General features: G+C 34.8%; 1 protein-coding gene across 1 annotated transcript in view; it reads left to right on the top strand.

The window, feature by feature from the left end:
- The window catches only part of kcnq1.2 (potassium voltage-gated channel, KQT-like subfamily, member 1.2), a 133785-nt gene that overhangs the window by 19362 nt on the left and 101773 nt on the right, over nt 1–12650 (top strand). The window contains exons 5-11 of the mRNA XM_042753170.1: nt 311–389; nt 525–621; nt 2233–2373; nt 7299–7409; nt 8344–8439; nt 8526–8657; nt 11819–11960. Of these exons, the coding sequence (XP_042609104.1) occupies nt 311–389; nt 525–621; nt 2233–2373; nt 7299–7409; nt 8344–8439; nt 8526–8657; nt 11819–11960 (798 nt within the window). The remainder of the gene's footprint in view (nt 1–310; nt 390–524; nt 622–2232; nt 2374–7298; nt 7410–8343; nt 8440–8525; nt 8658–11818; nt 11961–12650) is intronic.

The raw sequence follows: 12650 nt of genomic DNA, 5'->3' as shown, positions 1-12650 counted from the left end.
TTCCTTTGTAATTTCTTAATTAATATGCCACATAAACTGCATGAAAATTTACAAAACTTAAAAATAAAAATATTTAATAAATGAAACAAAATAATTACTGCAAGAATGAAGTAAATAAACAAATTAATAAAAATAAAATAATAAACATTAACACAAACAAACCAGTAAACAAACAAACAAACGAACAACCAAAGAGTCTTTCACCTTAATGTCATTATTTTCACTTCCCTGAAACATTTGTCATATTTACAGACTGAAGTATAGAACTGTGTGTGAATGAGTTTGATCTCTTCTTTGACTGGTGACACAGATCTGATAGTGGTCGTCGCCTCTGTCGTGGTTCTGAGCGTTGGGTCTAATGGGCAAGTGTTCGCCACGTCCGCAATCAGGTACAGATATGACCAACAGAAGCATCATCATCCACATGTTTGATCAGTAGAACAACCAGTGATGATCATATTACCCTGATGTTTATTGTACTATATTGCTCTGTGAACTAAAGAAGCTCTGATGTCATTGATCAGAGGGATCCGTTTCCTCCAGATCTTGCGAATGTTGCATGTGGATCGTCAGGGTGGAACGTGGAGGCTTCTGGGATCAGTGGTTTTTATTCATCGGCAGGTGCGCTTGATTTAGGCCATCAGGCCTTGACCGTAATATTCACCTTAATACTTTACAGTACAATGAAACCCACTGATTTCATCAAACAGAGCTAATCAGTGCACGTCTGGCACAACCAACCTCAGATTTCTCTCCAAATATGGCCTCATGATTTCACTTTACGATAATCTAAGCGGAGAGCTCCCGTTTCAGTGATCTAAGGCTTTATGCATTAAATCCAATCACTTTACGCACACATTTTCTCAATCGCTTCAGCGTTGACACACGTCTTATGAAAGGGCTGAAGTTCTCAGTGGATCAGGCGTGATTGGGCTGATTCATTCAGTGCCCCGTGAGCCTTCACATGCACTCTTGGGCTTAGGGAAGGTTTGCCTTATAAGGTGCTTTTATACTCCATGGTTTTCACCACATAAACTATGTTCATTTCAACCAGTTTAAAAATGCCATATTTACTTGGATTTTCATCTTAGTCTTGAGTTTGTATATTGCACCAAAGATATTGTACCAAAAAATGCAACAAAGTACTAGATGTACAATGTACCAAATGTACAAATTAGAAAAATAAATTAAATAAATTCCCGTTTTAATTTAGATTTCCATGCATGTCATGAATTTATATATTGCACCAAAACTGTACCAAAAAATGCATACAAATTTTGTCATCAGGTTTTTATTTCTTTGGACTTACTCAAATAAATAAATATTTTATTTATTTATAGATAATAAATAAAACATTTTTTTTTTGAGTGAATTTATATATTGCACCAAAAATGTACCAAAAAATGTATATAAATTTTGTCATCAGATTTGTATTCCTTTGAACTTACTCAAATAAATATTTATTTATTTATAGATAATAAATAAATGTTTATTCATTAATTTGAGTGAATTTATATATTGCACTTGTTTATTTGAGGGAATTTATATATTGTGCCAAACATGTACCAAAAAATTTATAAAAATTTTTTCATCAGTTTTTTATTCCTTTGGACTTACTCAAATAAATAAACAAATATTTATTTATTATCTATTAATAAATAAATAAATAAATAAAAGATATGTGTAATATGATATATGTAAGATATGTATAAGAAAAATGAGTCAGAACACTGAAATAATGAAGACCCTTGAAATAATCAGGAACTCAAGAGAAAATGAAGACTTTTTTAAGAGATAAAAAACATCCTATATGTTGTACTTATCTTTATTTAATTATTTATTTACACACGGAGTCATTTTTTGCAGTTTTCATTTATTTATCCATTTTATTCATTCTTATTTTTCTTTTATTTGTGAATGGTTTATTGATTTATTTATTTTGCATTTCTAAAAAATAATATTTAATTTTAATTTTATTCATTCGGAGATTACATGGAATATTCTTACTTAAAAAAATTCATTTGTCGCACCACAGGACCGTTTAAGTGAATTAGCGATAGCAAAAAGATAAATGGTGACCAGGTACATCTAAGATCTTAGGACATTGCTAAAATGTTCACCTAATGCCAAATACACATCTTATTTATTAATGTTTATATACAGTTCAATCTAAAGTCTTGGAATTGGGTTCATCTTTGTTGATTATTAACGAACTATTTTCCCCTGGTTCAGGAGCTGATCACCACGCTGTACATCGGGTTCCTGGGTCTGATCTTCTCGTCGTATTTTGTGTATCTGGCAGAGAAAGACGCAGTAGACGAGGAGGGGAAGACGGGTTTTTCTAGCTATGCCGATGCTCTGTGGTGGGGTGTGGTGAGTTAAGTCTTCTTCTTTGTAAACTTGAGTTATTGGAGTTGACAAGCAGAGAAACACCTTGTTCACAAGACCAGGTTAGACTAGTTTCCATCTGATGATTGACTGAGGAAGCTGGTTAAGCTAGCTGGTCTGTTCAACGACCTTGGAGAACTGCTTTTCACATCAGTCATGGTCTATCTTAAATCATTCGAGTTGTTCAATGTAAGGTGTGTTTGTGGTTTTAACATAATTAAAATATATCTAGAAATCCTCTTGCCCTCTGGGGATCTGGTGTGACCTCATGCACATACAATCAACAGTTAATTTCATCATGAAGTTTCTTGTCTGTAGAGAACTTTCAAGTTTGAATGTATATCAAGTATGTTTATACCATATGCCCGCGTTCTCCACCACATTTCATGATGCATTGTGGGATTGCATTCTCCATGAAGGACACTGGTAATGATGCCTCAGAATTTGGCCAGTATTAGATACCTTATATGGTATTCTCATGCTGCTTTTACAGTATGTCAGTCATGTACCTTAATATGCTGCCAACTTAGAGAGCTCAGCAGGTTTCGGAAAAGGGCCTCAGTGTGGATGGTTCATGGGTGCTGCATATCAAAGTTAGTTGAACAGTAATGTATTTTGTGTCTCAAATAGCTTATATTTGACATCAGGGCTGGTCTGGTGAGTTTCGTGGTCGTTCTTTGGGATGGTGGGAATGTTTATATCCACACAACAGAAACTTTAATTGAGGCTCTAAAATGCTTTTAAATGTCCAGTGATTTTCTTTGTTCTGTTGCATTGCAAACCACACGAGAAAAGAGGGTCATAAAACATCCAGCTACCCACTCGAAAGGCTGTTGGAATCGGTCCTGGATGAAGTTTCCAGGGCAGTTAATTAAAAAGCTGAATTTAGTGTGAACCGTAATGAGAAACCAATCGTACGGCTGTACGGGGAATCTGAGAGCCACAAAAGCTTGGCCAATGTCCCTTTCACCTCTCGCTCAAAGAGCTTTCTTCTCTGTGCCGTAAAGTGTCGGATCCGTTAATTAAACCTTTAATTGCAGAGGCTCTACCTCTCTGTGAAGAGGGTCAGAAAGCGTATGGCCACCCGTCGGCTCTCAAATCCCAGACAAAAGCAGTTGTTTGTATGGAGGAGGTGGCTTTGAGAAACCCTTGATGGGGGTCGTCTCGCTTTTGTCTCTGTGAAGTCCATAAAATGTAAGACTGAAGGGAGGAATTATAGATTGAATCGACTTGAACTTGGAAAGGAAAAAAATTGGACAGGGAATTATATCTGAGGACTGCTTTATTGCGGATTTAATGGTGACCCCGACATGCTTTATTTACAAATTCGCTTTTGTCTCAGACTTTTCTTCTTAAAGAAAGCAAAACCAGACACGACTGAGTCAATAATTGTCATACGGTAAGAGTATAGTGGTATCATACTGAGATCATATTGAGCACTGTTTGAGGCATTGAGATCTCCTTATGAAACTCTTCAGTTTACACATGTGAGATTTCCGTTTTTTTCTCAGAAGAAATGTAAGCAGATGTTTCTCTTACTCTTCTCATTGTTTCAGTGAAACAATCGAGACTTTAAAGAGATCTCATTTTGATGGGGATCGTCTCACTTTGTCTTTGTGAAGTCTGTAAAACATAGATTGAAGGGACGCATTACAATTGGAATCGACTTGAATTTGGAAATGAAAAATTGAGCAGTAAGAGTATAAGTGGTATAGTGGTATAAATTTAATGTGGATTTTGACATTTTCATCAACGAATAAAAATGAGACGAAAATGTTAGGGAGGGACGATTTGGGAAGAGATTCATTCAGAACGAAATCGGTTGCGTCGTTCGGAGGTTAGATGCATGCATATGAACCGGTGGGACATAAGCTAACATACACTTGCTGCACGTTGCATAAAACGTTCAAAAATGTTAATATGTGGGAGTAAGAGAAGAGCAGACATATAGATAAATCTGACGACGCAAGAGAGAACTCAATTCGTTCCGGTTTTCAGAGCGCAGACACTGAAGCATACACACACAGAGAGTACATCTCACAGCACGCGAGTACTCTTTTGCATTGCATGAATGGAGCATTACACACAAAATGATATTGAATTGTCCGTTTTGATGAGTATTCATGTAAACACAGGTGATTACGTCTTAAGTGAACGTAAACAGTAGGGAGAACGTGTATCACTACATCGCATCCATTGCAGCTGTGCAGTCGTTTTAAAGAGACAGCAGCCTAATTTAGTTGGTATTGTCCGAGTCACTGATGCTAATCAAGCTACAAAAGAAAGACAGAAAATCAAGCACTGCTCTTGACTGAAAAACTTTAGTAGTAGTAGAAGATTAATCTAAATTTATTTACAGAAATAAATATGTCTGCTTGAAAGAATGAAGAATATGGCAAGCGAATTGCTATAAAGAATGCATAATTAGCCTGTATAACCATTGGAATTTCATTAAAAAGAAGAATGTTCTTTATGAGAAGTGGTTGTATTTAATTTTAACAAATGCATGTTGTGTGTCACTGCAGTTAAATCGGTGTCTATCATGATAAAACCTTAATATCAAACCTATATAATGAGTTTGGAAATTTTAGAGAAATGCACTGTAACTAAATGCACTGTAACTAAACCCATTAGGTTTTAGCTGACTAAATTTACTGTAGTCTCAGGAAAAACATCTGCAAAGCATCAGATGTAAGCAGACATCTCTTGTTCTCCATCTCATAGTTTTAGAGAAACAATCGAGACATTAAAGAGATCTCATTTGTATTTTTTTCTTCTTTCTTTTGGGACCGGGTGAGCGTGGGGGAACCGTTTGGTTTCTGGTCTGTGTTTTTCTTTTCTGGAGTTGCAGGTGCAGACCACAGCTGGCAGAGCCGCATGATGAAACGACATGAATCATAACCGCTCTCCCTAGAAGTGCAGCTCCTCGCTAACTTAACAAAGCTGCTGCTGTTTCCTCTGGTCTCTTGTTTTCTTTTAAGAAGGGAGATTAATGTTTTTTTGTGCATAATAAAAGTAAAAAATAAAAACTTTGTAGAAGTTTAAATGATTTCTTAAAGAACTGTAGTGGTCAACAGTTCGGACACACTTAGCTGAAACTAATCCTACTTTAATAGCATTAAGTCTATTAAGTCATTAATAGAATAAACAGTGAAGTAAATCTATCCAAACATTTGCCTGCTAGCATATTTACGATTATTAAACAGATAGATCTTGTGTTAGATGCTAATTGATTAATACAGCATTCCACTCATGCAAAAATATACACAATATTCTAGTAGCTATATTTCTCCAGTCGCTCTTAAACATGTCAGAAAGCATAAATCTTGATTGAAAAAGAAGAAGAGCAGTGAGCAGATATATTTAGTAAGATTAAAGACAAGACAGGAAAAAAACTAGTGTTGTAATTGCAGCCCACACGCTTCGAATACCACACACACGCAAACACACACACACACACACACACTGAAATGTTAGCTTTGGTTTTGCCACACACGTAGAGCATCGACTGAACTCTGTGACTCAATAACTCAACATGAATCACTTGGATGGAGAATATTAGGGGTCGAAGTCTCACACACGCACACACACAGTCTGGGGCGCCACCCATGGCACTTGAATCCCGGTGACTGTGGACTCCCTCTTGTCGCGGCCTTTGTGGTCTTTTGGATGTTCAGTGGTGGGATTAAAGCCTCTTGCCACCCAAAGCACTTGTTTGATGCCTCGTCCTACTTTAGCTCTTTTTGTCCATCTTGAATGGGAAGAACACAAACACACCTCATCAGCAGAAAGCCCTCTCGAATGGACTACGCTTTCACACGCCACTACAGGCCTGTTTGTTATCCTCTGTGTTAGCTGAAACCCCACGTTTTGTGCTGGATTAGGGGAAAAATGAACCGAGGATGAACTTCAACAGATTTCTTAGAAGACATACTCGGAAATCCTTAAGTATGACATGTCTGCCATTTCTATAGATACGTTTTTGATTTGATGTGCATTTGTTGCTTCCAAAATTAAAATAAATGTTGTGTAGATGTAATGTCTATTCTGGTTTGGCCAAATTGGACGTAAAAAACTAGAATTTTACAGTTTTGGGTAAAAAAACAAAAACAAATGGTGTTTGCCCAAGCAAAACTAGCCACCAAGGTCTTATAGGTTGCCAGAGCATTGCTATTTGGTTGCCAGTAGAGATAAACCAATTTATCAATTTTGCCGATTAATCGGCACCGATATTTGGTTGTTGAAACTATCAGTTATTGGCAAAAATCCATCCAGGTTGTGTTTTGCTTTTGCTCTTTTTTTTAAAACCAAACTTCAAACTCATCTATGCTACTTTGTTCATTTTTGAAGTAAACCTTTGCCCGTTTGCTGATTAAATCAACTGTTTTAGACTCCCACTTGAATTTAATGTGATGCGTCTGCTGTGTGATACCTGTGATTTGTCCTAGACACAATGTCAGCTTTTGCCTGGTGTGTGAATATCATATTTTGTTATTTTGATTAGATAATCATCAAGTGTTCTAAAATAGAAGCAAATAAAGTGTGAGAGTACACATACAATATCTATACATAATAGCTATGGCTTTTGTGTAGATATTTAAAGATAGCCATCTTTAGCATGACTGTTGAAATGAAATGGTAACACTTTACAAGAGTCCATTTGTTACATTAAGATAAATGAAAGCTGTATAAGTATTGTTCATTATCAGAGTGTTAATTTCAAAATTTGCTATCGCTAATACATTTTTACATTTTAAAGTTAACATTAGTTATTAAACTATAAACTAACTTTAATGATCAGTATAATAATTAATATTAAAAAAAGTATTAATTTACAAAAGTACGGTTACATCTTTGCAAACACTACTAAAAATGATAAATGTGAACCCCAAACTCTGTTTTTCTCTTAGGTTACGGTGACTACGATAGGCTATGGAGACAAAGTCCCTCAGACGTGGATTGGGAAGGCCATCGCCTCCTGCTTTAGCGTGTTTGCAATCTCCTTTTTCGCTCTGCCTGCGGTAAACACACTGACTCCTGTCTTTCTCTTTGCACACACACAAAAACACACACACACACACTTTCTCTGAGCTTGTCTGGAACCCCAGGGCAGTGTTTTCCTATAGAGGCCCTCTAGTAATGGGGTCCAGGGTTAATGTGGTCCATTTAAGAGTGATAGGGCCTCCAGGGGCCTCAGGGGCCCGCGGTCCTCATGTTACACATTATATAACATGCATCTGCAACATAAGGCTTAAGCACAATTCTAACAAATCAAAACTACTGCAGTTCATAAAATTCTTTATTTAAAATTAATATATATCATGGTTTATGATTTATAGCAATGATATAATGTATAATTATTATTCATTCTAAATTATATCATTTAAAATAATAAAGTATATTGTTCATTTTAATATTATATTATTTAATATAGAAATATTATTGAAATATCATAGTAATATATATACTACACACGCACATAAACACAATTATAAACAATTGTAATTAGTAATATATACTTAAATTAATATATACAACTTTAAAATATATAAAAATACATATTTAGAATATACATAATTTTAAATATAATTTACAATTCATATAAGTAAATTTATATTTGAATTTATACAGAGATTTTATATAAGTTACAATTATATATAAGATAATATATAATTGTTTTAAATTCTAAATTATATAGTTTTAAATGAATGTGTAATAAATTTATATAAGGTAAATAATGTTTAATATAAATATAATGTAAAATCATTTATATAAATATATTTGTTTTATTGTGCTTTTTATTTGGCCTATATGATTCATTCATATTTTGTATAGCAGTACTGAAGTAATTTTAATAATAAAACAATACAATGCATGCTATAAGTGTGAGTTTTTCCATGTAGTTAATTTATTTTGTGGGAGCTGAACATTTGAACTGTCTTCCTCTGTGTGCAGGGCATTCTGGGATCTGGTTTTGCTCTTAAAGTCCAGCAGAAACAGAGGCAGAAACATTTTAACCGGCAGATTCCAGCCGCAGCCTCTTTAATACAGGTGACAAGAGACAGCTAAAGCTAGGGCCACGACACAATGAACATTTCTTCCTTAACATACCATAAATAACTCTGTCCCACGTTCAGACGCTGTGGAGATGCTACGCCTGCGAGAAGTCCGATAGCTGTACGGCCACGTGGAAGATGTACGTGCTGACGGGCGACTACATCCCCATCATAAACTCTGAAAACTCCAGCCCGGGCAACTTCAGACGGCTGGTGAGGAGCTCCCTCCCCCGCCTGCAAACGGATATTTCTCTGTCTTTCTTTCAAGTCCTTTGTGTTGTGTTTTTGGTCATTGTCATGCTCCTTCCTGTCAATTGTCCCGATTGAGCCTCCGTAGTGGGCCACTGTGACGCGCAGACACTAAAAGCATGTTTCTAGAGGGGTTATTGTTTGTTAAGTCCTCCTTTCTATAGGCTCCCAGAACACATGCAAAGGTCTCTGAGGGTAAACAGTAGAGGGTGTGAGGGGTGTTTTAAATGAATTTAGATTAATGTTGGGAAGTAAACATAGCAAGACTATAACCGTACTATTTTTTTTTTTTAGTAGCATGACATTAGCTTTTCCACATGGCTACCTTTGCTGGGGTTTTTTTTGTGCCATTTTTCACAATTTTTATTGTAAAGTGTTGGAGAAATAGTTCATTCGGATGATTCTGAACTGTGTCAAACTACAGAAGTAAAATGAGTTGTGATGCTTCATTTTGACTTCAACTGCATGTTTAGTAGTGTGTCACAAGCTCGGCTGTTTTTAGAGCTTTCCCAGCTTTTACAAAGATCTTTTTCCAACAAAGTAGTGGCGTAGCATGACATAATCAAACATGCTATTCTAGAATGTAGTGACTTTTGAGTCATTTCCTGTGCAGAAGTTCATATCTTCTTTATTACAGCAAAATATTTATTTAAAAGCTGCTTTTAGTCACTATATTTTTGTCTTTTGGGTATTTTTGAGTTTGCATTCATTTATTTATGAAACAAATTCAGCATTGATGCATTCACTTGTTAAAAAGTGACAGTAAAGACATTTATAATGTCTTTGTAACATTTATAATGTAACAATAAATATTTCTATAAAAAAAGAATTCTGAACCAAAAATATTAAGCTGCACTTAATATTCTTTTAACATTATTAATAATAGGAAATTGACCAATGCCTGCTGAAAATTCAGCTTTGCCATCACAAGAATAAATTATATTTTGAAATATATCCAAATAGAAAACCGGTATTTTAAATTCTAAAAATATGTCACAATATTACTGTTTTCACTGAATTTTTAAAATAAATAAATACGTTTTAAAAATGCATTCTTGGTGAGCATAAGACACTTCTTTTAAAAACATAAAAAAATTGACTGACCCCAGACTTTTGAATGGTAATGTATATAAGGGTGTTTGTAGTTGTATTAGTTGTATTTAGTGTAAATGTATCCATTTAAGTTTAGAGTAAACTTGAAATTACAACAACTCATTTTACTTTCATAATGACACATTTACAGTCAATGTGATATTCAACATGAAAATGTAGGATGAGACTTGATATTATTAATTGGAAATCAATTGTATGATAATTGTAAAGTGTCTCTATGACAGACATTATTAAATATGAGGAAGTGAAAACATAAATGTAAACATTTCTTCAGGTTGATCATATATTAAGCATGGTGCATTTCTATTAGTAGCCTGTAGTGTAACTTAATTTTCTCTCTTCACCAAACAGAAGCTTGCTTGTCATTTAACAAGTTCAGATGATGATAAACTTCCCCAAGACAGCTTCGATTGACTTCCATTCACGGCGAGTGTGTGTGTTTGACATGGATCCAGGAGGTTTTTGCCATTCAACATTTTAATTAACGCCGCTGTGTGCGGTGGATTTCACAGGGCTTTTCTGAAGAGAACCCAGGTCAGGTTTAGGTGTGAGAAGCGCGGCGAGGGATGTCATGGGACGGAGTCATTTCTCTCCGCTCGCTCCCTCTTTGTCTGCAGCGCACAAAGACGCAGTCAAATGCGATGATGTCACCGCAGCCGCTCTCCTGGGAGCAAAACCTTTGTGTAGAGCAACAACAACAAAAAAATCTTTGTGTAGCTCTGACTCCAAACATATTGGGCCCGTGTGACTGCTCTCCTTCATAAACCTTTCATTCAGGACTGCCGGATTTATTCCCCCCCCGCAGCAGTTATTCAGGCCAGCGGGAAGCCGTGCTGTGACGTGACTAATATTTCACTCACTTGTGTAGGTTGCGCAGTCACCGCAGAATTCATTAATTCACAAAATGCATATTCTCCAAAAAAGGGCAAATTTGAATTTCATATCTGCAGGATTTTGACGTGCACAGACGTGTCGTTTTTCCGTAAGCCTTATCAGCGTTTCTTGGGAAGAAACAAAGAGTTTCTTGGAGCTGCTGTTTATCAGATTACATTTGAGATTAAATGTGGCTTTGTTTTGGGATTTAGGACTCGTACGTCACAACTTGAGGAATTCTGAATTTCTCTTTGTGAAATTATTTGAATGAGCTTCCAGTAACGCATAATGGAGAGTAAATCGTCATTTATTCACTGTCATGTCGTTCCAAACTTGTATGGTTTTTCAGTAAAACACTTCTGATGAGTGTTTGCCATTGTTTTTCATATGAAAATTACATTCACTACCAGTTAAAAGTTTAAAATAATTGAGTTTTTTTATGTAAAGTCTTTTCTGCTCATCAAGGCTGCATTTATTTGATTAAAAATGCAGTAAAAAATTGCATCGTCAGCATCATTACTGCAGTCTTCAGTGTCACATGATCTTCTGAAATCATTCTAATATGCTGATTTGCTGCTCAAGAAACATTTTTGATTATTATCAATGTTGAAAACAGTTGTGCTGCTTCATATTTATTTTGAAATTTAAAATTAAATTGTAACATTATAAATCTTTACTGTCACTTGATCAACTTAATGTGTCTTTACTGAATAGCATTTTTAATTTCTTTCCATTTTTTTATATTACTCACCCCAAACTTTTGAATGGTAGTGTATCATTGTTTCCACAGAAGGAAGTATGAAGCAGCATAACTACAGTATTTTCAACATTGTTGATAATCAGAAATGTTTCTTAAGCATCAAATCAGCATTAGAATGATTTCTGAAGATCACGTGACACTGAAGACTGGAGTAATGATGCTAAAAATTAATAAATTACCACAGGAATAAATTACATTTCAAACTATATTCAAATAGAAAACAGTTATTTTGAATTGTAATGATATTTCACATTATTTTCATCAAATGTATTTTTGATCAAATCAGTGCAGTCTTGGTGAGCAGAAGAAAATCTCAATTATTCACAAATTATTGTTTCTTTATGAAGTCCATGTAATGTTGTCACTCTTGTCTTCTCAGAGTAAGAGGTACAAACGGAAGCCGAAGGTCACACGTGATAACGGTTCTCTGGGTCCCGGAGGAGAACGAACCCTCTCCATCCCACAAATCACCTACGACCACATCGATGATAAAGACGGAGTCTTTTCTGAGGAGTCCACTGGTATGACTGATTTTTTTATGTTTACTCAGTTGTATAATGCACAGCTGTGAGTGCTTAGTGTTTCATCAGTCTGGCTTCCATCAGTGTATTTCCTGTGTATGTAAAAAATGATTAAATAAGTATTTTGAGCAATGAAAACAGAACCAGTCAGCTCGCAGATGGATCACAACAAGTGTTATTTTTTACTATTATTTATATACTATTATAGTATTTATTAATATTTTGAATTAGCTTTTAGTTTTATATTTTCACACTTTAAGTTTTTGTAACTTATTTGTGATTTTGTGATTTTTTAAATTTTTTCATTTATCTTGAATTTATTTTATTCAGTTTTAGTTTTAGAAATGTTAGTTACTTCATGTTATTGTTACTTCATCTTCAGCTTATTTATATCAGTTACTTGCTAAGGCAACATTTCTATCAAGGCATAATCTTATTTTTGGTTCATTTTTAAGTTTGTTTTTCCATCTAATATTTATATTTTATTTAATTTTTATTCTGATATTTATTTTATTCATAGTTATTTAGCTTTATTTTAAATAACTGAATGATTTTGAATGAATTAACGATAACATGAATCACAACATTTGAGAAAGTATTCAGATTCTAATCGAATCAATTGAGATGTTTACATGACAGCTCTTCAGTCCAATTGAGTCCTCACAATATATATATATATAAATATATATA

The sequence above is a fragment of the Cyprinus carpio genome, chromosome B25 (assembly GCF_018340385.1).
Source record: "Cyprinus carpio isolate SPL01 chromosome B25, ASM1834038v1, whole genome shotgun sequence".
NCBI lineage: Eukaryota > Metazoa > Chordata > Actinopteri > Cypriniformes > Cyprinidae > Cyprinus > Cyprinus carpio.
Note: the sequence above shows the minus strand (reverse complement) of the source record. Positions and strands in the feature narration are given on the sequence as shown.